Below are 27,602 nucleotides of genomic sequence, written 5' to 3'. Positions count from 1 at the left end.
CATACTTTGCTAAATAAGTTAGTCTTGAGGGGGTCACCTTCCTCCCCTGAGACAGAGTCTTACTGTGTTGCCCAGGCTAGAGTGCTGTGGTGTCAGCCTAGCTCACAGTAACCTCAAACTCCTGGGTTCAAGCAATCCTCCTACCTTAGCCTCCTTGTAGCTGGAGACACCTGCCACAATGTCCAGCTAATTTTTCTAGTTTTAGAGAGGCGAGTCTCACTTTTGCTCAGGCTGTTCCCGAACTCCTGATGTGAATCACGCATCTGGCCGGGATTAGAGTTTTGTTTGACAAAGACCTAAGAATTCAGATGACTGACGTACATAGTGTGTTTGTATTATCATAATATGTGGTTTGGTATAATACAATTACATGTTGCTGTACTTTGTATTAAAATTAGTTGAATTTCATGGCATGCTGACATTATATATCAATGTTTAAAGTAACATACAATTTCTGATTTGTACTGCATATGTGTTAAGTCTTTTCCATTTAAAGAAAATATTAGGTGGCTAATTAAGTCTTTTCCTGATAGATATACTACTATATTCTTAATCTTTTTAGCTGAGGTATCTTCAAGTGAAAAAGAAGAAGATGTATTTATGGGAATGGTTTGCCCATCAGGTACCAACCCTGATGACTCTCCTTTATATGTCTTATGTTGTAATGATACCTGCAGTTTCACATGGACGGGAGCAGAGCACATTAACCAGGTAAGTTATTTTATATTTGCCCATATTTATGCTATCTTCATGTTTTCTTTTTTACCCTGTGACTGCCACTAAACTTTAGTTTTCAGCTTTGGAATTGTAAGTCTAATTTTTTTTTCCTACTCTAATTATAAAATCCTCCAAGGAAAATTAATTTTGAAATGAGGCAAAAGAGCTAATTGCTAAAAATACGTATTATATAAATTAGAAATCTTCACTGTGTAGTATAATCTGATCCACAACTCTTGATACAGATTTTACAACTGTAATGCTTTTTGGGAAGTGATATAAATTATTTTTATCCTAATGGTAATATTTGATTTTTCATTTGCACAATATTATACAATATATTCCTCATATTCTTTTATAACTCCTTGTTTTTTAGAGCATATTTTAGTCTTATGTAGATATTGAATTGTTTTAGAAAATACTAGAAAGAATTTTATGATGAGGTATACATGTAATTATTCTTTTTAAAGTACACTCTTAATTTTAGGATATTTTTGAGTGTCGAACTTGTGGCCTGCTGGAGTCACTTTGTTGTTGTACGGAATGTGCAAGAGTTTGTCATAAAGGTCATGATTGCAAGTGAGTATAATTCTGGTTTTCTTTATTTTAATCTTATAAACTGTTTAGATTTATATTGCTTTATGGAAGTAATCTGTACTAAACCATGTATTTAATTGTTGCATAGTTCAAGAAGCTTGAGGTTAAACTTCTCTTTTTAAATCAGTGTATGTATAAAGTGTGGTTCTTGATTTAGAATGTACTGTGAAATGTCTGCCTTCTGCTAGTTCTGACAAATCCCTCCTTAAATCAAAATTGACAGTGTCCTAAGGAGTATACGATCAGATACTGAGATTCGTATTAGATTAGTGTTTGGGGAAATTCGTCTACAGAATTTTTCTATCTTGTGTCTTGGGATGCCTGTAGTAGGGACTACTAGAAAAAAATTGCCATAGGCGTTAAGCCCAATCATGGTGAATGTCTGTACTATGCTTTAATTACTTCTTAAACTAAATGCACTAATCTTTCAATCAGCAGTAGGGTTACCACAGCTAGTTCTATTAGTTTTCACAGACCTTAGAAGCAATAAAATGCCTTAGCGCTAATACGTATTATCTACAGTTCCTGAGGATTATCAACAGGGACATCAGCTATAAATGGCTACAGATGTGCAGTTCTTATAGGTAATACAGAATTGGCATATGAAAACCATCTCTTGGCGGTGCCTGTGGCTCAAAGGAGTAGGGTGCCAGCCCCATATGCCAGAGGTGGCGGGCTCAAACCCAGCCCTGGCCAAAAACTGCAAAAAAAAAAAAAAAAACATCTCTTATCCCTTAAAATAAGTATTTATGACAAGTATAATATTTTAATAGCTACTGATGCTTATTTATAATTTTGTTAAAAGGATTTTGTCTTTAGGTATCCAAGTAAGTGTGGTAATTTATTATTAATTATTTACTAAGTGTACTCACTACACTAGATGCATCATGATAAATAAGATAATCTTTGTCCTGTTAGTTTTCACAGTCTTGTCAGAGGACACCCATTTAGGATTATGGGGTTTGTTAGATGCATGTAGGAAGACCACTTGAACCGAATCAGGACTATGGAGAAGACATTCCAAACATGACTATACTCAGTTCATTACAGGGTGCCTCTTCTCATGGAATTTCATGTTGGTTTATAGACTTATGTCACTAATCCTGCTTATTATGAAGGCTTTAATTATTATATTTTGCATTTAGTAGTTAACAAGGATTCTGTCTGGTTCCAATGAATTATGCCTCCATAATGTCAGTATGTAAAACTTTGTTTTAGACTTTGTTTTTGTACTTACGTATGAATTCTTTATAGACTCAAACGGACATCACCAACAGCCTACTGTGATTGTTGGGAGAAATGTAAATGTAAAACCCTAATTGCTGGACAGAAATCTGCTCGTCTTGATCTACTTTATCGCCTGCTCACTGCTACTAATCTGGTCACTCTGCCAAACAGTAGGCAAGTAGGATTTTGAGGATGTAAAATAAGTTAAATTGAGAGAGCATAGCACATCTGAGTATCCCTTCCCCCTGCTTACAACAATGTTCTGTTTTGCAGGGGAGAGCACCTCTTACTGTTTTTAGTGCAGACAGTGGCAAGGCAGACTGTGGAGCATTGCCAGTATAGGCCACCTCGAATCAGGGAAGATCGTAACCGAAAGACAGCCAGTCCTGAAGGTAAGTAAACTTGACATTTATGAAAATCGGTATGTGTTATTTCTGTCTCACTTACGATGTCTTTTTCATTTTAGATTCCGATATGCCTGATCATGACTTAGAGCCTCCAAGATTTGCCCAGCTTGCATTGGAGCGTGTCCTACAGGATTGGAATGCCTTGAAATCTATGATTATGTTTGGGTCACAGGAGAATAAAGACCCGTATGTATTCATTAAAACATTTTTAGAGTTATGTATTTCCCATGTTTGTATAGTCTTTTTACAGTGTCTTTCCTATCCCCGTAAGTCTTAGTGCCAGCAGTAGGATAGGCCATCTTTTGCCAGAAGAGCAAGTATACCTCAATCAGCAAAGTGGCACAATTCGGCTGGACTGTTTCACTCATTGCCTTATAGTCAAGTGTACAGCAGATATTTTGGTAAGTTATTTGAATGTTTATTACAATATAAGAAAAGTATGTGTTTTAAGTATACTTTTTTTGCTGGGAAATTAAAGAATTTAAATCATAAGACATTGATGTGGTGGCATTGCATTTGTTTCTCTTTGGAAAACAACTCCGTATTATGTACCATAAAAATACCAGTGTCCTAAGAACTTGTCATAAAGAAATAATTTACAGTATGAGAAAGATAAAAACATGTCCCAGAATAATGAAAAATAAAAAGTAAAAGTACTTTATGTGCCCCAAAATAGCGGACTGTTGAATCAAATTGTAGCTTACCACTTACTGAAATATATGGGTTTAAAATAAAGCGATTTAAAAGTAAAAGTTATTATAAACAATCTTCCAAAAATAAAAAAAGACTATGAAATTTGTTGTTCTCTGTCATTACTGTCTGTATGATAAACATGCATAGAAAAGAGACCAGCAAGCAATGATGGTTCAGTGAGAGAGATAGGATTATGAATTTATTAACATAAATATTTGAATCTACTTCCTGTTCTGTTAAGTACCCTATAGGGAGTAAAATATTTGATGTATTTTGATATTATTTTCTAAATATCAATTGATGTACATAAGACTATGGGACAGACAAAAAAGAAATCCTGCATTTGGGACCCCACTAAATGTCAGGCAGAGTGTTAGGTGCATCAAATAAATTTAATCACTGACCTTGTAAATATTTTGGTTAAATTTATTTTGAGATTTTATTATGAAACGTTAATACTGAAAACATGTTAGAACATTTTTATGAATGTCTAAACATCTTATAAAATATCTTAACATTAATGGTGTGATTGCAATTTTTTAAAGCTTTTAGATACTCTGCTAGGTACTCTAGTGAAAGAACTCCAAAACAAATATACGCCTGGACGTAGAGAAGAAGCTATAGCTGTGACAATGAGGTTTCTACGTTCAGTAGCAAGAGTTTTTGTCATTCTTAGTGTGGAAATGGCTTCATCTAAAAAGAAAAAGTAAGGTGTTCTTTTTGATTTTGGCTTTGTTACCATTTTTTCACACAATTTTTGTGATACTAACATTAGATATATCAAAAGATTCATAAAAGATTCCTGTATTTTCGCTCTAGCAACTTTATTCCACAACCAATTGGAAAATGTAAGCGTGTATTCCAAGCACTGCTACCTTATGCTGTAGAAGAATTGTGCAATGTAGCAGAGTCACTTATCGTTCCTGTCAGAATGGGGATTGCTCGCCCAACTGCACCATTTACTCTGGCTAGTACTAGCATAGATGCTATGCAAGGCAGTGAAGAATTATTTTCAGTGGAACCACTGCCACCACGACCATCTTCTGATCAGTCTAACAGGTAAATTCCTACCTGGTAAAAGATTCTGATTAATTCTTTCTCTGGAAATGTCATATTTGTCTTACTAAATCATTTGCTTAAGCGCTCAGGTGGCATACTTGGTCATTATTTTAACAAATGGTAGAGATTTTGCTTTGAAACATATGAAAACACTTTAAAAATTAGACACTGTTCTGCACTTCTGTATCTAATACACATGCAACTCATATCTGTGGTTTTCTTTCTTTGGAAAGGCACTTTATTTTATTATGTTAATGAAGTAGAATTTTATGAAAAGACCTGTAAGGGTGGTATATACCGTCTACCAATCAACACAGGGAAATCCCAAAGACGGGTCAAGTAAGTCTGTGCTTTTTTAAAGACATACTTCAAACAATGGTCAAAATATATCCTTATGGAAAAGAATGATTATATTATATTATAATAAAAGAATTCTATGTTTTATCAACAATAGTTGTAGAAAACATTTAGCAATATTTCTTGATTATCAGATGAGATCTTCTGTAAAGATTTAAGAAGTTGGCCTTCTGGGCGGCGCCTGTGGCTCAGTCGGTAGGGCGCCAGCCCCATATACCGAGGGTGGCGGGTTCAAACCCGGCCCCGGCCAAACTGCAACCAAAAAATAGCCGGGCGTTGTGGCGGGCGCCTGTAGTCCCAGCTACTCGGGAGGCTGAGGCAAGAGAATCACCTAAGCCCAGGAGTTGGAGGTTGCTGTGAGCTGTGTGAGGCCACGGCACTCTACCGAGGGCCATAAAGTGAGACTCTGTCTCTACAAAAAAAAAAAAAAAAGAAGTTGGCTTTCTGTGTCTGAAGGCTTCAGCTGGGGGGCAACTTGTTTATGTCAACAACCACCAGAATTCTGGAATTTTAGAAGATTGTCTGTATATATATTATTAAGAATAGGGTTAAAACAATTCCATGATAACTGTACTAATTATGGTATTATTTGTTCTTAATTCTCATTTATCTTTTCTATTTGTTTGATAGTTTCTCTAACTAGACCGTAAACTTGTTGAGACAGAATGTTTACAAACTACAACTTTCTGGTATCCTTCAGCAAAGAGCTTCTCAAACTTTAATATGTATGCATATTAAAAGTGGTATATACCACCCCACTGAGTGTAAAGTCACTTGGGATCTATTAAAATACAGGTGCCCATTCTGTTGGTCTGGGGGGTGAGGCCTGAGACTTAATATTTCTTTTACGTTATCAGGTTATGCCAGTGCTACTGGTTTAGGAGCTATGCTTTTGAGTTGCAATGCTCTAGAAAACTTTGGCAATCAAGTCTTGAGTTTTGTTACCTTGTGTATGTGAAACAATGTGTTGATAAAGATCTTAAGGACCTAAAGACCTTTCTTCCCCTTCTGGAAAGTGTCTTTGTGAATAAGGATGGCCTGCTTTATTATTTGGGACAGTTCCCAAGACCTCATCCCTGGATTTCATCTCCATATGCCAGTGTATGTCCCAACTCTTTTCCTTTATTGCTAGGTCTCCCTTTAAATCTAAATCCAGGTTTGTCTGACAAACCTCTCTCATAGTAGCCTTAACCTAGTATAGCTCCAGGGTTTATTGAAAGTTACTGTAAATCAATCTGTGTGTCTTCAAACTGGTTAAATCTACCCCATTATCAAAGGATTTGCTAATGAAATCTGCTTGGACTCTGTATGTTATTCCTGATTCTGACCTGTGAGGAACTTAATTATTGAGGTTATATTACCTTATGAACTTTTCTTTTTTTTTTTTTTTTCTTTTTTCTTTGGAGCCAGAATCTTCCTCTGGGCTAGAGTGTTAATGGCTTCAACCTAGGTCACAGCAACCTCAAACTCCTGGGCTCGAGCAATCCTCTTGCTTCAGTCAGCCTCCCTAGTAGCTGGGACTATAGGTACCCACCACCACCATATTCAGCTAATTTTTCTATTTTTAGAAGAGATGGCGGTCTTGTTTACCTTGGGCTAATCTAAATTTTCCAAGCTCAAGCGTTCCTGCCACTTTGGCCTCCCAGAGTGACCTTGTGAATTCTTAGTACCCTTCCCTGTCCTTTGTTCCAGACCATAAAAATTGTTATCTGTTGAACAGAGGTTTGGAACCATCTCCTCTCTAAATGCTCCCTATGAACCTTTTCCTACTAAATTTCAAGATTTTGTGTCATCTTGTCTGGTTTCTTAGTCTCATTATTAAAGAATTATACACTCTTTAAGAGCCGGGCATGGTGGCTCCCAGCATTCTGGGAGGCCGAGGCTGGTAGATTGCTTGAGCTCAGGAGTTCAAGACCTACTAAAAATAGAAAAACTGTGGCAAGAGGATCACTTGAGCCTAAGAGTTGGAGGTTGCTGTGAGCTATGATGATGCCATGGTACTCTACTCAGGGCGACAGCTTAAGACTCTGTCTAAAAAAAAAAATTATACACTCTTAGGTTCTCTTATTTTTGTTCCATTTCTGTTGTTTGATTCTAGGGCCAACTTCTTAAATCTTTACAGAAGATCTCATCTGATAATTAAGAAATATTGCTAAATGTTTTCTACAACTGTTGTTGATAAAACATAGAATTCTTTTATTACAATATAGTATAATCATTCTTTTCCATAAGGGTATATTTTGACCATTGTTTGAAGTATGTCTTTAAAAAAGCACAGACTTACTTGACCCGTCTTTGGGATTTCCCTATGTTGATTGGTAGATGGTATATACCACCCTACTGAGTGTAAAGTCACTTGGGCAGTATTTTTGCTTTTTCTCTTGGTTCCTTTTACTTACTCAAAATTTTTATGTCTTAATTAATTTGTTTCTACTCTGTATGCCTCTTATAATAACAGTTACTGAAATTAAGCATTATAGATTTATTACCTGTTTTAATCTTCCCAATAACTCATAGATAACTACTATTGTCCTGATTTTTAAAATGAGGAAACTCTAAGGGCTAGAGAGGTCAGGTAACTTCTGTAAAGTTACATAGATAATTATTTAATTCTTAGAGTTAATATTTAGAGGCAGGATGACAATCTAGACAGATAATTCCCCCCCACCCCCCAATACTCCTGAATAGTATATCGTAGAGAGAGAAACTGTTCCTTGGTGATTGATGATAATGTTGAGCCACTAGGTTAACACTGAAGCCTGCCCTACTTCACAATGCAAGTTGTAGTCCTAAACCCTCCAGAGAGTGGGTTTGTAGTTGGAAGTTCTCTGAAGAGACCTTTTTCCTTCTCCTGACCAACCAGGGCTGAGATAGGCAAGTCTGAGATAAAATTTTTCTTTTATTTCACTCCTTAATGGTGTTGCCCTTTCAAGATTTGGTTGTCTTTATATATGTGATGGGGGCAGGAGAGGAGACTGGTAGATGACTTCCTACCTGGTTTAGGCTCCAGCCTTATAATTAGGGAATCTATGGCTCTTTGAAATCCTTTCAGCCCGAGAGACATCAGCAGATGCATTTGGGGCAAATGGTAGCACTCTTCCTCTCTAAGCTTCTACAGTATGATTATTGCTGCTGCTTTCTTTCTTTCTTTTTTTTTATTTTTTTATTTTATCTAGCATGTATAGGTATTTCATACCGAGAGGAATTTCTCTACACAGTCTGCCAATTGCTGGAAATAGAAGTCCCCAAAATTTAGTGTTTTAACAGTACCTTTCAGAGTAGGTTTCAGGATTATGGTGGTTCAGCAAATCTGGTGGAAGAAGAGTTGAAGTTTCCTTTCTAAAGTTAATGCAGGCTGAGTATCCCTAATCTGAAAATCCAAAATAGAAATAAAGTGCTCCCAATTCTGAAATTTTTTGAGCACTAACATGACACTAAAAGAAAATATTCATGGGGGCATTTTGGATTGGGGATCCTCAGCTGGTAATTTTATATAATGCAAATATTCCAAAATCCAAAAATAAATCTGGGATTAGAACATTTTTGGTCCCAAGCATTTTGGGTAAGAGCTACTCAGGGATACTTAACCTATTTTACATTTTGTGTATTGGGAGTATCATTCTAAGTGGATGACTTCTTAAAGTGGCAACTTTGAGGGAACTATAGTTTTTGTGGATGTTTGTTCCAGGGGTTTTTTGTTGTTGGTGTTGTTTTTTAAAGAAATACTAATCACACAAGTGTTGACTTTTATATTTTAATGTTGAAATCTATTTAGTAATTAGAAATAGCCTTTTCATCTTTATAGATTTTCTCTTAGCCTCTTATGCTCCTTGGCTGTCTTACCAGTTACTTTTAAGTTTTAGTGTTAAACATTATAGTGAGACTACTTGTCTGTTTATTTGAAGGCACGTCTCAGTTGACTTTCCTGTGTAAATGGTTTGATTTTTATTTCTCAGAGCAACTAAAATGAGGAAAGAACCTAATTTTAATCACTTTAAGGTCTTGTTTAACTTCAACCTCTTTCAGCTCCTATTTCTTAATCTGTAAATAAAGAATTGTCATTTATCAATCATCTTTTGATCTTTGGCCCACTTTTTAATTTAATCTTTTGATCTTTTGGCCCACATGTGTTCTCTGGTTCTTCCTTTCCTTTTATAGTTGAGTCATCTGTCTTTTCTTGGTTATTTCCAACTTAGATTTTTAGGAAAGTGAAACTTTTGCTACCTTACCTTTGATTATGTTTCTATTTAAAATACCATACGTTTGAACTAATGATGTTCCCCATGCACATCAGCAAGTCAGTAGTTAAAGATCTCATACAAAATAAAAATTGTGTCTTATCCCTTAAAGAACCGATCACTTTAATAACCACACTTTATGTTAATAGATAAATGGTTCTGTCAGAGCCTTTGGAAGTTGAGAACTGCTGGTGAAAAAGGAAGTATCTTCCTTTATAAGACTTTTCCTTGGGGAAGCACTCATACAAATATGTGTATCAACAGAGATATTTGAAATGAGTGACTTACTGAAAACTACAAGCAAATTCTGAGATTTATATTTGCTAATGGGCTATAGATTAATTATTGTTGGTTTCCAAGAATTGTAAGGTCAGATTTAAAATTACATCCTAGTGTCTCACATGTAATAATTGAGCTAAAAGCTTACACTGAGAAGCATAAAACTATGTGCTACATATATGAGATGTGGCAGCAGTGTACTCATAACCTCCTGACTCCTTACAGCTCCAATCAGTCTCAGTCATCCTACATCATCCGGAATCCACAACAGAGGCGCATCAGCCAGTCACAGCCTGTTCGGGGGAGAGATGAAGAACAGGATGATATTGTTTCAGCAGACGTGGAAGAGGTGGTTTTAATTGTTTTAATTGTAGTAGATGAAAAGCTTTTATTTTGTGGGAAAGGGAGAGTAGTCACTCAATTATTTTAATAGTAACTTAAGACTGCTTAAGCTTTTGTTAAAATGTTTTCATTTGTAGTTATACATATTAAAATGATTTTAATAATTTTTGATTTATTGGATTTTAGAAAATTGGACAGATCAACTTGTTTTTACCTAAGGGTAAGAGTAAAGATGCGCTCTGTGTTAATGGTAAAGATACTCTTAATATTTAAAAAAAATTAGTTTTATGCAGCCAGGCGTGGTGCCTCATGCCTGTAATCCTAGCACTCTGGGAAGCCAAGGCAGGTGGCTTGAGCTCATGAGTTTGAGATTAGCCTGAGCAAAAAGTGAGAGCCCTATCTCTACTCAAAATAGAAAAACTGAGGCAAGAGAATCACTTGAGCCCAAGAATTAGAAGTTGCTATGAGCTATGATGCCACAGCATTCTACCCAGGGCGATAGCTTGAGACTGCCTAAAAAAAAAAACCCAAAGAAATTAGTTTTATACAGTGTTATTTGACAGAGAAGATACCTGTTTAGTAGATAAGTTTTATAATGGCCAAAATATATAAAATGTTTAACCTTTCCCCTTTCCTCAGTTATTTTTATTTTTTCTTGAGTCTTAAATATGGAGAATAGTTGTAAACTTCAGGATGTAAAATTTGTTCTAACAAGTTGTCACTTATGAAGCAAATGGAGATTTTAAAAACAGCTTAGTGAATAATTTACAAAATCCCTTATAGTTAGGGATCTTTATATTTTAATTTACTAGTTGCTGTGCAAGAACATTGATACAGATGGGAGTTTATTATGAACTTTGTCTAAAAGTAAGAATCTGGATTTAGGTTGAGGTGGTGGAGGGTGTGGCTGGAGAAGAGGATCATCATGATGAACAGGAAGAACATGGGGAAGAAAATGCTGAGGCAGAAGGACAACATGATGAGCATGACGAAGACGGTATGCAGGTTATTTGAGAAATTACTCAGTATGAGCAAATCAGGTACCTTTAAAAGGAGGTGATTAAATACAGAGAAAAGCCCCAGTTGACGTATTATGAAATGATCAACTTTCTGCCAAAGGATTTTATTTTGTAGCATGTGTTTCAGAGTTTTTGGTGCTATAAATTATTTTCTGAAGAGACTTTTAAAAACTAAAATTATCATAACTACATTATGAAACATTTGGAAATTAGAGAAAAGAAAAACAAATTACTTGTCTGCTAACAAATAGTTTTATTCCAGTCATCTCTTGCACTGCCCTATTGAATTGCTGTGTCACAGTCTGTTAATACTACAATTCACCTATCCATTCTTCCACAATGTTCAATAGTCACTCATTCTTATACACACATATATGCACGTATGCCTTCTTAGTTCCCACCCTTATGATATTGTGGCTTATCAGATCCTGTTTTGAACCACAGTGAGTTTGTACTTTTTTCTTACTGTTGTTTAAATATATTTTCTAGGAAGTGACATGGAGCTAGACTTGTTAGCAGCAGCTGAAACAGAAAGTGACAGTGAAAGTAACCATAGCAACCAAGATAATGCTAGTGGGCGCAGAAGTGTTGTCACTGCAGCAACTGCTGGCTCAGAAGCAGGTATATTACCTTTCTTTTCTCAGCAACATTGTTGTTTAAGGCTGTTATGTATTCAGCAGCAATAGGTTAATAAGTACAATATGCAAAAGGTTAGCTTTTATAACTTAATCATTTTTGTCTGTAGATATTTAGAGAAGGTATTATTTTAATGACCCCCCAGCTTTTCTGTTTTTTAAATAATAAATTAATTTTAAAGTTTACTTAAAAGAATTATTTTATAATTAAACTGTTTCAGTGATGGCTCTTGCAGACTATCAACACAGCCTGACATTCGATTTATGATACATATTTTCCTGAATGAGGGGGATATATTTTAATTATTAATAAATTCACAATGCTTTTGGTTTTAAAAATAATTTAGGAGCAAGCAGTGTTCCAGCTTTCTTTTCTGAAGATGATTCTCAATCAAATGACTCAAGTGATTCTGATAGCAGCAGTAGTCAGAGTGATGACATAGAACAGGAGACCTTTATGCTTGATGAACCATTAGAAAGAACCACAAATAGCTCCCATGCCAATGGTGCTGCCCAAGCTCCCCGTTCCATGCAGTGGGCTGTCCGCAACACCCAGCATCAGCGAGCATCTAGCACAGCCCCTTCCAGTACATCCACACCAGCAGGCAAGTCTGAAAACTTGGTATTTCTAAGGGAACCTAAATAGCCTTTAAAAATTATGCGAGTTCGTCTGTAGAACAATTTAGTTTTATAATTATTCCTTATTTTTTGTTGAGTTTCAGATACGAAAATTATGTACTTGTGATTATATCAGGGTTTCTCAATCTTTGCATTATTGCCACTTGGGGCTGGATAATTATTGTGGGGGCTGTCTTATGCATTGTGAGATGTTAAATGGCATTTCCACTTTATGCTTTCTAGATAACATTAGCACCTTAGTTATCCCCCTGCCTCTCCTGTTCACTCCCCTAAGTTGTGATTACAAAACATGTTTGTGGACATGCGAAATGTCCCCTTTTGGTGGATTGGGGAATGGAGTGGATAAAATCACACTGATTGAGAACCTTATATTAGTGTGGTTTAGGGAAAGTTTTTTGCTGAGTTACCACATATTAGCAATTAACCATTTAGGTTTACAAAAGTATATACAGTGCCAGATAAACTTAGCAACTGACATTAGCTCATTGTGGTTGTCCTTTTTCCTTATAGCAAGTTCGGCGGGTTTGATTTATATTGATCCTTCCAACTTACGCCGGAGTGGTACCATCAGTACAAGTGCTGCAGCTGCAGCAGCTGCTTTGGAAGCTAGCAATGCCAGCAGCTACTTAACATCTGCAAGCAGTTTAGCCAGGGCTTACAGCATTGTCATTAGACAAATCTCGGACTTGATGGGCCTTATTCCTAAATATAATCACCTAGTATACTCTCAGATTCCAGCAGCTGTGAAACTGACCTACCAAGATGCAGTAAATCTACAGGTAGGAAACCATTGAAAAGTTACTCATTCAAATTACTTTTTGGCTGTCAGTTATGAGCACTGTAGTATAATGGGAATTAATGTTACAAATATCCAGGTGTTGACATGCTACTACTATATTGAGTTTAGCTCTATTTGGATAGTTTTAACTATTTTAGTTTGGTCTTCATAGAACTATGTAGAAGAAAAGCTTATTCCCACTTGGAACTGGATGGTCAGTATTATGGATTCTACTGAAGCTCAATTACGTTATGGTTCTGCATTAGCATCTGCTGGTGATCCAGGACATCCAAATCATCCTCTTCATGCTTCTCAGAATTCAGCGAGAAGAGAGAGGATGACTGCAAGAGAAGAGGCTAGTTTACGTACCCTTGAAGGCAGACGGTATGAAACTGTATACGGTTCTTCATGTATACAGACAGCCTTGGCTTAGGATGGTTCTATTTATGGAATTATTAGGGTATTAAATACATTTTCTACCACACTCCCATTATGAGTCCAAGAGCATCTGTACTTCCATGTTTAGATGGAGATTTTATATCCTAGAAAGCGAGTTTTGATTGCTATTACATAAGACCTCATCTTACTGTGAAGTAAGAAATAAATGCCTTGTATTACTTCCTAAATTGTTGCACAGTTGGGGCAAAATAAGTCAGTTATAATCAAAGCTATTTTTTTTTTTTTTTTAAATCCATTCATACCATAGGAGTCTGGTACTAAAGGTTTTTTATGTTTGAAGTTGTTGGTCTATATTGTTCCCAGACCCCCTCATCTCCCCTTTGAAAGGCATGTATTTATGAAAAAGACTTATTTTGTGACTATGATTGATTATGAATGTACTTTGTGCTTGGGAAGGGGAAATTATCAGAACTGTTCGAGAACTGTTCTTGGATGTCTCAACCCATGTTTTTTTTCTTCTACTTTCCCTACCCTGCTGAACCATAATCAAAATATACATTTGTGTATTTGTTATTATGTTCTTTCTATTCAATTATAAATGACCTTTTTAGGAACAGAAATTAGCCCAAACATTGAAAATTATTGCAACAGCAGTGCCAGATAACGAAAGTGATTTGTACTTAAAGTCAGAGTCCTAGGATTTGTTTTAAGCTATGGCTCAGGATAAACAACCTTTGCTTTAGGCAGACCATAAGCCAAGGAAAGATGGTGTAGGAGACTACTTAACAGTAGTAGCACACCAGTGGAGGTGAGTCAGGGACTAACCCCATCGAAAGGTTTTTGATACATCTGTTTAAGCAAGACAGCAGAATATGTGAAAACAAGCCATCAGTGGGGCCAGTCCCTGACCCTTCCCCTGCATTTTTCTGTGACTTAAAAACTTAAAAAAACTGTGGTTGAAATCTGCGTAGTTAGTTAACTAAAGTAGGACCAAGAAAAAGGGGAGAGAATTTGAAGTCATATGTTAATAGAATTTGAGGCCTTCTTGAAGGATAGATCAGGGGAAGGCAGAATTTATATTTAGACTTGATTCTAAATAACTAGTAGAAAAATCTTAGAGGAATAGAATGGAAACACGTGGCTTTTTGAACACGTGAGAACTGGGGAAAATTTGATGTTACTGTTAAGCATACAAAATTGAATACTGGGCAAAGATCTGGACTAGAGATAAAGATTTGGGAGGCTACAGCTTTCCTGTCCTAAGAAGCCTGCTCTTAGGATGACTGCAAGAGAAGGACATAAAAGCCTAGGGCTTTTACCTTAAAGAACACAGAGTGCTAATAATGGATCTTGATTGGTGGAAGTGTTCCCCCCGCCCTCCCTTATTTAGATACAAGTTAATGTTATATAATTTGCCCTCTTAAAGTATACAACTATGTAGTTTAGAGCTGTTAAATTGTCATCACAATCAATTTTGGACTATTTTCACCATCTATTAGCTATGAACATTTATGTGTAAGTTTTTGTGTGTACTTATTTTCAGTTCTCTTAGGTTGTGGAATTGCTGGGTCATGTTTTAACTCTCCATGTTTACCTTTTGAGGAACTGACAGACTGTTATCTAAAGAGGAAAACATTCCCAATAGCAGTGTATGAGCAATTTCTCCATATCTTTCCAGATACTTAATATTATCTCTTTATTTATAGCCATCATAGTGGATGTGATGTAGTATCGTGTGTTTTTTCTTTTAGTGATGAGGTCTGGCTCTCTTGCCCAGGCAGGAGCGCAGTGGAGCAATCATGGCTCACTGTAGTCTCAAACTCCTGGGTTCAAGCAAGCAGTCCTCTGGCCTCAGTCTGACACACAGCTAGCATTACAGGCAGGTGCCACTATACCTGGCTAATTTTTAAGCAGATATTTTTGTAATCTCAAGATTTCACTGTGTTGCCCATGCTGTTCTCAAACTCCTACTGAAGTCATCCTCCCAATCCTCTTGCCTCCTAAAATACTGGGTATGGCATGAACCGCCATGCCTAGCCTCTGTGGTTTTGATTTTAGTTCCCTGATGGCTAATGATGTTGATCATCTGTCAGGTGCTAACTGGCTACTACTTTATCTTCTTTGGAAAAAAGTTTATTTACATCCTTTGCCCATTTTTTAGTTGGCTTGCCTTTTTTAAAATTTGAGTTGTAGTTTGTAATTCTTTATTCTGGATACACATCCGTTATCAAATATATGATTTACAATGATTTTCTTCCATTCTCAGAAATACTGTTTCACTTTCTTGATGGGGGTCCTATGAAGTAAAAAAGTTTTAAATTTTTACGAAGTTTAGTTTGTTTTATTGCCATGCTTTTGGTGTCATTTTGTTTTTATTTATTTTTGAGACAGAGTCTCACTCTGTTGCCCAGGTTAGAGTGTCATGGTGTCAGCCTAGCTCACAGCAGCCCCAAACTCCTGGGTACAAGCGTTCCTCCTCTCTCAGCCTCCCAAGTAGCCAGGACTATAAAGGCACCCACCACTACACCCGGCTAATTTTTTTATTTTAGGTAGAGACGGTTCTCTTGGTCAGGCTAGTCTCCAAATCCTGAGCTCAAGTGATCCTTCTACCTCAGCCTCCCAGAGTGTTAGGATTACAGGCATGAGCCACTGTGCCTGGCCACTTTTGGTGTCATTTTAAAGCAGTGGTTCTCAAAGCATGTTCCTTAGAACACAGCATCAACATCAACCTGGGACCTATTTAGAAGTGCAAATTATTGGGCCTTACCCCAGAGGTGGGACCAGCTATTTGTTTTAATAAGCCCTTCAGGGTGTTTTTGATGGACCCTGAAGTTTAAGAATCATTGTCTTTGGGGAGGGAGTTTCTTCTGCTGTTTGTTTTCAAAGGATACTGGACTTCCCTTTCTATACAAAGTACAGAACACTAACTCATACACAGTGGTTTTATTTCTAAACCAGAGCCACAGGTTCAATCCTTTTTATTTGTGAATATACCAAGTTTCCAATTTTGCATATTTATGATAGTGGTAAATTTAACATTTATGTTCTTATATATACACTTTCATTTCTTTTGGCTCCTACATAGACGTGCCACATTGCTTAGCGCCCGTCAAGGAATGATGTCTGCTCGAGGAGACTTCCTAAATTATGCTCTCTCTTTAATGCGGTCCCATAACGATGAGCATTCTGATGTTCTTCCAGTTTTGGATGTTTGCTCATTGAAGCATGTGGCATATGTTTTCCAAGCCCTTATATATTGGATTAAAGCAATGAATCAACAGACAACACTGGATACACCTCAACTGGAACGTAAAAGGTATCCATACTTGTAATGAGATTGGTTTAAGAAACACTTGCTTAGTGTGGTCTCCATTAGTACATTGTCAGATTTTAGAGTAAGGATCATTGCAAAAGAAAAATAGTAGAGGGTGGCGCCTGTGGCTCAGTGAGTAGGGCGCCGGCCCCATATGCCGAAGGTGGCCGGTTCAAACCCAGCCCCGGCCAAACTGCAACAAAAACAAAAAAATAGCTGGGCGTTGTGGCGGGCGCCTGTAGTCCCAGCTGCTCGGGAGGCTGAGGCAAGAGAATCACGTAAGCCCAAGAGTTACAGGTTGCTGTGAGCCGTGTGACGCCATGGCATTCTAACTAGAGGGCGGTACAGTGAGACTCTGTCTCTACAAAAAAAAAAAAAAAAAAAAAAATAGTAGAGGAGCATTTTATCCATGCAACTTCTCTGTTGCTACTCTCACTTAAAATGGGAAACCTCAGAATCTAGGTCAGCGGTCCTCAAACTGCGGCCTGCGGGCCACATGAGGCGGTGTGATTGTATTTGTTCCTGTTTTGTTTTTTTACTTCAAAATAAGATATGTGCAGTGTGCATAGGAATTTGTTCATAGTTTTTTTTTTTTTTTTAAACTATAGTTGGGCCCTCCAACAGTCTGAGGGACAGTGAATTGGCCCTCTGTTTAAAAAGTTTGAGGACTCCTGATCTAGGTAAACTTCATTCTTGAGATAGAAAACATGACAAATAATCACTACAAACTATTAAGGTTTGTGTAGGCACTCACTATTTGTTATGTGATCAGCCTTTTGCTTTTATTGAGCCCACTATAATTACAGTATGTTAGATTTAATCAGTGTACCATTTCCTTGAAAAGAGTCTGAACCTATAGCACAGTGTTTGAAATTGTTCAGATACTTCAGTGATCTTTGCAGCATTTGTTGTTTATCTTCCCCCTGACTTTTTTGCTGATCTTATGCAAATACTGCATGTAAAATGACTCACTTGTCTTTTTAAAGGACTCGCGAACTTTTGGAACTGGGTATTGACAATGAAGATTCAGAACATGAAAATGATGATGACACCAATCAAAGTTAGTGCATAGAAAATCTGCTAATCTACTTCAAGAAAAGGCTGCCTCAGTATTTCCCCTTCATACTTTGTAACTTCATTATTTTCTGTCTGGGTGGGAATTTCTCTTTTCTTCCCTATGTCCCATTTCTTGCTTTTTCTGTCCATTTTTTTCTTACATATTCTTGTATTACACATTTCATAACTAAGGGTGAATTACAGAAATATATGAGCTTTTCAACAACTGATTTTTCCCCCTACTTTATCTTCTTTATAGCTTTCCTTTCTATTTTTCTTAGTTTTCTGTTTATCTTTACTTAAGTGTATAGGTACTACATTTAAATAAAATCTCCTTAGCAAAACCTATGTTGATGCAAAATAGTCAAGAAAGTGAGAAATACCAATTATAATTTCTAGATATCAAAACTCTTTGTACTGAAAAGAGAGAAAATGTTCCAAGCTCCAGAATTTTTTCCAGAAGTTTTTTTTTTTTGAAACAGAGCCTCAAGCTGTCACCCTGGGTAGAGTACCGTGGCATCACAGCTCACAGCAACCTCCAACTCTTGGGCTTAAGCGATTCTCTTGCCTCAGCCTCCCAAGTGGCTGGGACTATAGGTGCCTGCCACAACATTCGGCTATTTTTTGGTTGTAATTGTCATTGTTATTGGGCAGCCCCAGGCTGGATTCAAACCTGCCAGCTCTGGTGCATGTGGCTGGCACCTTAGCTGCTTGAGCTACAAGGGCCGAGCCTCCAAAAGTTTTAATAGCACTAATTTTGGAATCTTCTGCAATTTATTTGTGGTTTTCAATTCTTATTTTAATTGGGATTTAAAAATTTTAAAGTGAGGGCTAAATAGTCCACTCTTCTGTTTGTTATTATCAGCTAATAGTTTTATTTAGTCTATGGAAAGACAACTGACCTAATCGCACTTTTTTAAAACCCCAGCCACATAGCTCACTGCCATTTCTTTGGCACATTAACCACTGCTAGAGTTTTACTATGTTAAGGAGAGTTGGTGATAATGTGCTGACTTACTGTTGGAGTACATGAGTTGTCCGGATACTGCTGGTTATCTTACTGTAGAGAAAGCAAAATTGACAAGTAAATCCTTAGATTTCAGCTCCTGATTTTCTACCCCTTTTGGAGTCATCATTGAGTTGGGTTCTGAATATGTTCAGGAATCTGGCTATATTCTGCTTTGAGTCTTGAGAGAAAAAAAGGAGAATATGGGAAAACTCTGTCTAATACAGAATGGCACAATATTTGTTACTGCTGCTTTTTATTTCGCATTTTTTATTGTAAGATACATATCACATAAAATTTGCAAATAACAAAAATTTAACATTGTTACCATATTAAACTATTATGTTTTCAATTATTCTAAAAATATCAAAAATTTTGACTTTTTGAGTGGCATTGAAATTTCATAATGAGTTTAAGAATTTTGGATTGAGTAGATTATTCTATTACCCTAACCCAATAATTAAATAATCAAAAAACAATTTTTTTTTTTTTAAATGCTTAGGTGCTACTTTGAATGATAAGGATGATGACTCTCTTCCTGCAGAAACTGGGCAAAACCATCCATTTTTCCGACGTTCAGACTCCATGACATTCCTTGGGTGTATACCCCCAAATCCATTTGAAGTGCCTCTGGCTGAAGCCATACCCTTAGCTGATCAGCCACATTTATTGCAGGTGAATTAAACAAACTAGTCTAAGGTTTCTTTCTAATTGACCTTATTTTCTTTTAAGTGTTCATTGTAACTAGAATATTTCTGTTAAAATTCCAGCCAAATGCTAGAAAGGAGGATCTTTTTGGCCGTCCAAGTCAGGGTCTTTATTCTTCATCTGCCAGTAGTGGGAAATGCTTAATGGAGGTTACAGTGGACAGAAACTGTCTTGAGGTAAGTCAGTAAAACTCTTTGCAATCTAATATTTTTAACACTTGTCACAGCATACAGATTTTTAGAAATGCATTAATTCAGAATATTATTATAATAGCCAAAATAATAGTGCCAGAAGTTCCTATCTTGTGATATAATAGAAGGAATTCCCACACTGTCATTAACTTGCTCTGTCAGGTCACTTCATCTATGAAACAGTACCTGCATTATGTGCTTTGTCTGTTTCACAAGAGCTGATTATTGTATGCTGCTGGAAGTTTTAATTTTTTTTTTTTTTTTTTGCAGTTTTTGGCCAGGGCTGGGTTTGAACCCACCACCTCTGGTATATGGGGCCGGCACCCTACTCCTTGAGCCACAGGTGCCGCCCTGGAAGTTTTAATTTTTATATATTACATTGAGCTTATGTAATCTTGGCTCATTTTTCTTTGACTTGCTGAAGTAATTTGATTAAAGAATATAAATAAATAAGGTAGCATTGAGGCAGGTAGATCACTTGAGCTCAGGAGTTTAAAACCAGCCTGAGACCAGCCTGAGCAAGAGTGAGACCCCCATCTTTACTTTATTTAAAAAAAAAAAAAAAAAAAAAAAAAGTCTGTAAGTCCCAGCTACTCAGGAGGCTAAGGCAAAAGGATCATTTGAGCCCCAGAGTTTGAGGGGCACTCCGGCCGGGACAACAGAGTGAGTGAGACTATCTCTGCCTCCCCCCAAATAAGTTAAATTAATAATGATACCTAATATTTATTGAGTAATTTTGTCTCCTGAGCACTGTCTAAATGAGGGGTATCCAACCTTTTTTTCTGCCACATATTGGAAGAATAGAGTTGTCTTGGGCTACTTATTAAATACACAAACACTAATAAAAAGCTGAGGAAAATGTCCAAGGTCTGTGCATACTTTTTGTGATATCCGACACAACATTTAAAGAAAAAATATCTTCACAAAATCTTCATGTAGCCTGTAGTTTGGACAACCTTGGTAAATCTTTATAATGTGTCAGTTAAAAAGCATTATTATCCTGATTTCATGGGTTAAGAAATGGAGGGTTGAAGTAAATAAATTTCAGGTGGGAATGTTTATTGTTACACAACTGGTTAAGTTGTAGATCTAGTTTTCAGATACAAATCTGATAAAAATGATGCCTAAAATGCTCTTTTTCTCCACTGGAAAAGTAGTAAAATGTTAAAAAAAAAAAAAAAACAGAACAAAACGGATATAGAAGAAGTGTCATTACAGAATTTTTAGAAATTATCCTAAGTGGTAATACTGAAAATACTGAAAATATAAAGAGACGTAGGTACCACAGATAAGAGATTCCTTTAAAAGTTCTCTGTGGTTTACTGTGCTGAATTCATTGGAACTCTGGTTACCCAGGGGAATTTAATAGGGCACCAGTGAAGCTTCAGAAAGGACAAATCAGTTACTTAACTTGCATACAATTTCTATATTGCTAAGTTGAAAGTAAAAAAATTTCCTTTAATGTGTAACTTAAATGTAAAAAATTCATAGGTTCTACCAACTAAAATGTCTTATGCTGCCAATCTGAAAAATGTAATGAACATGCAAAATCGGCAGAAAAAAGAAGGGGAAGAACAGAATGTATTGCCAGAAGAAGCTGAGAGTTCAAAACCAGGGCCTTCTGCTCATGATCTTGCTGCACAATTGAAAAGTAGTTTACTAGCAGAAATAGGACTTACTGAAAGTGAAGGACCACCTCTTACATCTTTCAGGTAACTACTAAGTGGAAGTAGTTTCTCTATTATTGCATTAATTTATGGCTGTTATAATTCTTTTAAGAATTTGTATCATCTAAGCTAGAGCAAGACCCCGTCTCTAAAAAACAAAACAAAACAAAACAAAACAAAAAAACAGCTGGGTGTTGTGGCGGGCACCTGTAGTCACAGCTACGTGGGAGGCTCAGGCAAGAGAATTGCTTGAGCCCAAGAATCTGAGGTTGCTGTGAGCTCTGATGCCACAGCACTCTACCAGGGGTGACAAAGGGAGACTCTGTCTCAAAAGAAAAAAAGGTTTTTATTTAGAAATTTTAAATTTTATTACTTTATTTGTATATAAGTAACAGTCCATGATAATCTGTAGAAACTGATAGGAGAGAAGACATAGAGGTAGGGAGACCAATAGTTTTGATTAGTTGGGGGAAAGGTGCTGAGGTAGAATACTCATATGGGATATGGAAAGAAATTATGGAAAGAAAGAGAAACTCAAGATCAACTTGATCACTCTGGAAGAACAGGGAGACAAAAAATTAAAATTTGCTTCAAGTCTGTACAGTAGGGAAGAGATGATACTACTGAAAAAATCAGGGTGAAATGCCATTGTGGTAATGGATGTTGGGGTTTAAGAGGTAAAGAGAAGGTAAAATGAAAGATAAAGATAGGAAGTAGGCTGAAGATTTATTCATATGTAGATGACAGAGCCCTATAAGGGAATAAAAAATAAGTTCTGCAAGTAATGAGTAGCTATAGAAGAGTTCTCTATTAGAGGGGATGTGGATTTGAAAAAGTTAAGACTTCAGAATATTAAATAATCAAGTAAATTACTATAATTGACTAAAAAAACAGTGAATTTTTTGAAATTAACTAAATTATTTCTCCCTCCTCCCCTTAAAACTTGTTACAGGCCACAGTGTAGCTTTATGGGAATGGTTATTTCCCATGATATGCTGCTAGGACGTTGGCGCCTTTCTTTAGAACTATTTGGCAGGGTATTCATGGAAGATGTTGGAGCAGAACCTGGATCGGTATGTGTTTTGTGCACTTTAAATTCTGTTCTGCTTGATAAGAACATATTTCAGAGAATAATTCAGCAATGTATTTTTTTTTTTTTTAAGATCCTAACTGAACTGGGTGGTTTTGAGGTAAAAGAATCAAAATTCCGTAGAGAAATGGAAAAACTGAGAAACCAGCAATCAAGAGATTTATCACTAGAGGTAAAGGTATTTAGATTTTCTTATATTATCATATACTTTGGTATTTATGTTTTTAAACATGCAGAATAACAATAGCTCTCACTGTGGAATATGTATAGGGTGTCATAAAGTTTGCGTGCAATTCTAAATTGCACACTATTTTAGATTGCACATAAACTTTATGGACACCTGTATTTGTAATTAAAAATAAGGAAATCACCAAATTTAGAACAGGATTTTTTTTCTGGCAGTTGGTTCCTTTCAAGATGACTTTTAGCATTGTCTACAGATGGCCAGTGAGTTTTAAAAAACTTGTTTTAGACGTACCGTTATTCATATATTGATCGAAACATTTTCTGATATGTTTCATTCCATTGAAATGATTCATATTAATGCTCACATTGTCTCTTCTTTGGCTAGTGGGAGTCCTGAGTCCATCTTGGCTCCCGAGTCCTTTTGACACAATCTCAATAATCTTTAACTTTTTTGTGGTATGTTTTAATCTTGTGCATTTCTTGTTGAAGATTTTAAGTCAGCCATTTCTTCAAATCACTGATTGCTTTTAGTAGGAAATTGTATTTTGGGATGACAACCTGGCTCTAGGGTTACACATTGCTACTATGTTGGTCATAGCATCTAATGGCCTTTTTATAGATAGAGAAATCTGTTTTCTTTTTTTGTTAAATTTTATCATGAATTCATACTGATACTCCCAATTCAAACTCAAGATTTAGGACTGCAAGATTGTTTTGTTTTTACCTCCTAGATCTTAAGTCTTTATCTTCTAAACTGAATATCCAACTTTCACAACATTGATAAAATTATTCATTTGATTTTATCCCACAGCATACACACAACTATCTTAAGAATTATAACATAAACACTACCACCAACAAAAATGGTTATTAAAAATTGATTAAAATTGATTGGCAGTTTTTTGTTCATGGATCATATCCTGCTAGAGATACACATAGTCAGATTACTTATTTTAAAATTCTTTGAAATAATTTATGTATGGTTTTGTTACCAGAATCTTACAATTTAGACCTTTTGCTTTGAGTTTTTAAGGATTGCTTTCTCTTCTTTTGGGGTTTTATTTTGTTATTTAAAATTTCTATAGTGTTGCAAAGTCAACTCTATAGAAGAAGGTATAGCCAGAGAAGTCATTTCAATTTTCCTTCTTATCTCTTTCCTTACTATTATTATTTTTTTGAGACAGATTTTCATTGTGTCACCTCTGGTAGAGTGCTATGGTGTCATAGCTCACAGCAACCTCAGATTCTTGGGTTCAGGTGATTATTGTCATGCCTCAGGCTTCTGAGTAGCTGTGACTACAGGTTCCTTCCACAATGCCCAGCTGTTTTTAGAGACAGGGTCTCACTCTAGCTCACGGTGGTCTCGAACTTGTGAGCTCAGGCGATCCACCTGCCTCGGCCTCCCAGAGTGCTAGGATTATAGGCGTCAGCACTGTGCCCAGCCTTCTTTTGTTATTTTTAAACATTTATTTTCCTTTCTTCTTTAAAAAATGCAAACATATCTATATGTGTGTATTCATTATGTACCCTCAAACACACATCCCCAAGCATACTATACATTTTTATTCTACCTTGCTTTTCTTAGTTAACAGTAAATCCCAGAATTAAGGCCATAGCTTTATATAGAGAGAAGTGTTCTACTTTCCCTTTATAGCTACTTAGTGTACTATATTTTATGGTTATTGCAGTGTTTCAGCCAATCCCCTATTGAGTAGTCATTTGGGTTTGTTTTCAATCTTTTGCTGTTATAGATAGCAGTGTAGTGAATAGCCTCTTGTTTCTCTTTTTTGCTAGTGTGTCCCTGAGACTGATTCCTAGACATGGAATTGATGAGTTAAAAGTCCTGTGAATGTAATTTGGCCAGACAGAGGCAAATACTTTTATATAATAGTTGTATATTTTTGCCTTTTCATCATCAATATGAGAATTCCTAATTCCCTATAGTATAGTCTTGCCAGCAGTTTGTCAAATTTTTAGTTTTGCTTATCTGATTGGTAAGAAATGGTATCTCAGTATAGTTTTAATTTGAATTTCTCTTATTTTGAGCAAAGTTAAATATTTTTTCATATGTTTAAGATAGTTAAATTTCTTTTTCTGTGAACTTTGTTGATCTATTTTGCCCAGTTTTTCTACTCAGAATTGAGTTTTTTTATCTGTACGTGATATACACACTCATTCACGAATATATATCTTTGTGATAGAAAGCGCAAATTTTTCTGTTTGTCTTTTTGTCCTCCACTTTGCTTTATAGTATTCTAATAATGCCAATACCAAGGAATTCATCATGTTTTCTTCTAGTATTTTGCCTTTTTTAAAAAAAAATTTCCATCTCTGATCATTTGACATTTATTCTGGTACATCACAAAATTGAATGAATTATTGTAGACCATTGAAAGAATTAGAATTGAATTAAATCCCATTGACCTGATTTAATGCAAGACATCTTGTGCTTTACAATGTCTATTTGGAATGCATAAGCTTCTGAGAACCCACATTACTTTGTAGTTTTTAAAACTGTCATAGAAAAGCTAAAATTAGATTTTCAGATTTTACATAGACTAAGGTGATTTTTTTTTTTAACATTGAATTTGCAAATTACTGCTTTTTGGTATGTTTTAATAGGTTGATCGGGATCGAGATCTTCTCATCCAGCAGACTATGCGGCAGCTTAACAATCACTTTGGCCGAAGATGTGCTACCACGCCAATGGCTGTACACAGAGTAAAGGTCACATTTAAGGATGAGCCAGGAGAGGGGAGTGGTGTAGCACGAAGTTTTTATACAGCCATTGCACAAGCATTTTTGTCAAATGAAAAATTGCCAAATTTAGATTGTATCCAAAATGCCAACAAAGGTACCCACACAAGTAAGTACTGTACACATAATAATCACAAAATTCTTTCCGTGTTCATCAAAACAACAATGATAATCATGGGTGTTGGGTATATATATTAAAAGTGTATAAATGTATTTCTAAATGATTTTATTGTAGATTTAATGATTAATCTTTAAAGATTAACACTGACAATTTAACAATTTGCTCTTTTCCTGACACATTTATTTGATAAACGTTTATGACTGTACTACTTTCTTATCTCAATTACTATACATGTTTGAGGACCAACATTTTGAGATTTAGAACTCTTCAGCTAATTTTTAAGATTACAGTTAGCAAATTAAAAAAATTATGAAAATTAGAAACAAAAGTCTTAGCAGATAATTGGTGATTCACATCACGTAGGGGCATAAGATTTGTCATGTTTGTGGGCAGATGGGTGTAGTAACTGAGAGAAAGTTTATAGAGATTACATACTAAAAAAATTCTGTATTTAGGCTGTATCTCACTGGGGTTTTATAAACCACTATGGTTCATTATGGGCACTGAATGAAATGTAGAAAGGATTGAGGGTGATAAAATGGGGAGAGTTCTCCAGCCCTTCATCTGTTTCACCATTTAATATATAGTGTTAATAATAATAAGAATTCAGCAAATGTGAATACAAAACCTGGGAAGTTGTAACATTTCAGAAGTATCTTTTCTGCACACTTTTAGGCAATAATACTCTGGCTTGGACTACTAGACAGTCCAGGTTGCTATGTATTATTTCAGAGCTTTGACATGACAAGGGAAAAAATCAATTTAACAGATACTGAGTGAAGCTCAGTGTTAGGAGCTAACTACATTCTACAATTACCTATAGCCCTTAAAACCATAGGGAGACAGAGAGACAGGCATTAATACAGATGCTAAGGAAGGATGGTCTTCAGCCATCATGTCTTCTTATGTTTGTCTTGTTTCTTTGCATTGACAGAAATTTAAGGTATTTGCATTCATCTAAACAAAGTATATTTCATATTTTCTTCTAGGTTTAATGCAGAGATTAAGGAACAGAGGAGAGAGAGATCGGGAAAGGGAGAGAGAAAGGGAAATGAGGAGGAGTAGTGGTTTGCGAGCAGGTTCTCGGAGAGACAGAGATAGGTAAGATAATTTTTTGTCTGTCTATTTTTAATTAATCTGTGTATTTTTGTAGAGGCAGGGTCTTTCTGTTTCCCAACCTGATTTTGAACTCTTGGCCTCAAGTGATTCTCCTGCATTGGCCTCCCAAACTATAGGCATTAGCCACTGTGCCCACCTGTGTCTTTTATTGAATATCACTTTCTTTTTGGATAACTTGGAGGTAGGCCCATGAATGAAGGAGTCTTCATTATGGACTGTTTTTAAGAAAATTATAGTTTTAATATTTGGTCATATGTAGAGAAACAAAGAATAGTCTGTTAATAAAAAATTCTGTTTTAAAAGCCCAGAATTGAAATTATATTGCCCTTCTATTTATTCCAGTTCTCAACTATTTGAAACTTTTTAATCTTTACATCATTCTCTCTTAAATTTGTTCTAAAATCTTAATTCTGGCAAACTGTGCTTTTTAAATCTTTGTATTTTCCCCGTTGGGATTTTTTTTTCTTTTTTTTTTCATTTTTGACTAAAATTTCTGGACTCTTAATTTCTGATATTTTAATGTCCTACTCCCTTAGAATAAAATGATTTTTTTAGAGACTATATATTATAAATCACATAAACTTTCAAGCAACAAAATCTGGATATTATTGTGTTTTGGCATAACTGAACTTTATAGTCTTGTTTTCTAATTTTGTTACTAATTGTCCTGATAATTTTTATATTGTAGTCAAAGGAAATAAAGTCATAATAACTTTCTTCCTCTTAACAGAGATTTTAGAAGACAGCTTTCCATTGACACTAGACCCTTTAGACCAGCTTCTGAAGGGAATCCCAGCGATGATCCTGATCCTCTGCCAGCACATCGGCAGGCACTTGGAGAGAGGCTTTATCCTCGTGTACAAGCAATGCAACCAGTATGTACCATGCACTTATGTACTGCTTAGTTAGTTGTATTTTTTTGCTTTTGAATTAAAAGTTGTTTATAAAATCGTCAGCTTCTGGCAAGCCACAAGGATCAGGGCTGTTTTTAGCTCCACAACA

At 35.9% G+C, this 27,602-nt stretch overlaps 1 protein-coding gene across 4 annotated transcripts in view; it reads left to right on the top strand.

The window, feature by feature from the left end:
• The window catches only part of UBR5 (ubiquitin protein ligase E3 component n-recognin 5), a 156,916-nt gene that overhangs the window by 110,193 nt on the left and 19,121 nt on the right, over positions 1-27,602 (top strand). For 2 of the 4 annotated variants that reach the window (XM_053558541.1, XM_053558544.1), the window contains exons 27-50: positions 563-711; positions 1,205-1,296; positions 2,569-2,715; positions 2,815-2,933; positions 3,008-3,134; positions 3,220-3,349; positions 4,187-4,347; positions 4,461-4,700; positions 9,800-9,923; positions 10,802-10,913; positions 11,425-11,556; positions 11,918-12,175; positions 12,720-12,988; positions 13,160-13,371; positions 16,472-16,702; positions 17,686-17,759; positions 19,264-19,436; positions 19,532-19,645; positions 21,152-21,372; positions 22,280-22,400; positions 22,491-22,589; positions 25,226-25,469; positions 26,471-26,582; positions 27,331-27,475. In XM_053558541.1, coding sequence (XP_053414516.1) covers positions 563-711; positions 1,205-1,296; positions 2,569-2,715; positions 2,815-2,933; positions 3,008-3,134; positions 3,220-3,349; positions 4,187-4,347; positions 4,461-4,700; positions 9,800-9,923; positions 10,802-10,913; positions 11,425-11,556; positions 11,918-12,175; positions 12,720-12,988; positions 13,160-13,371; positions 16,472-16,702; positions 17,686-17,759; positions 19,264-19,436; positions 19,532-19,645; positions 21,152-21,372; positions 22,280-22,400; positions 22,491-22,589; positions 25,226-25,469; positions 26,471-26,582; positions 27,331-27,475 — 3,806 coding nt within the window. Of the gene's footprint in view, positions 1-562; positions 712-1,204; positions 1,297-2,568; positions 2,716-2,814; positions 2,934-3,007; positions 3,135-3,219; positions 3,350-4,186; positions 4,348-4,460; positions 4,701-9,799; positions 9,924-10,801; positions 10,914-11,424; positions 11,557-11,917; positions 12,176-12,719; positions 12,989-13,159; positions 13,372-16,471; positions 16,703-17,685; positions 17,760-19,263; positions 19,437-19,531; positions 19,646-21,151; positions 21,373-22,279; positions 22,401-22,490; positions 22,596-25,225; positions 25,470-26,470; positions 26,583-27,330; positions 27,476-27,602 lie in introns of all 4 variants that reach the window. The other 2 variants (XM_053558542.1, XM_053558540.1) reach the window with 1 other exon arrangement.

The sequence above is a fragment of the Nycticebus coucang genome, chromosome 13 (genome assembly GCF_027406575.1).
Source record: "Nycticebus coucang isolate mNycCou1 chromosome 13, mNycCou1.pri, whole genome shotgun sequence".
NCBI lineage: Eukaryota > Metazoa > Chordata > Mammalia > Primates > Lorisidae > Nycticebus > Nycticebus coucang.
This window is presented reverse-complemented; position numbering and strand designations above follow the sequence as displayed.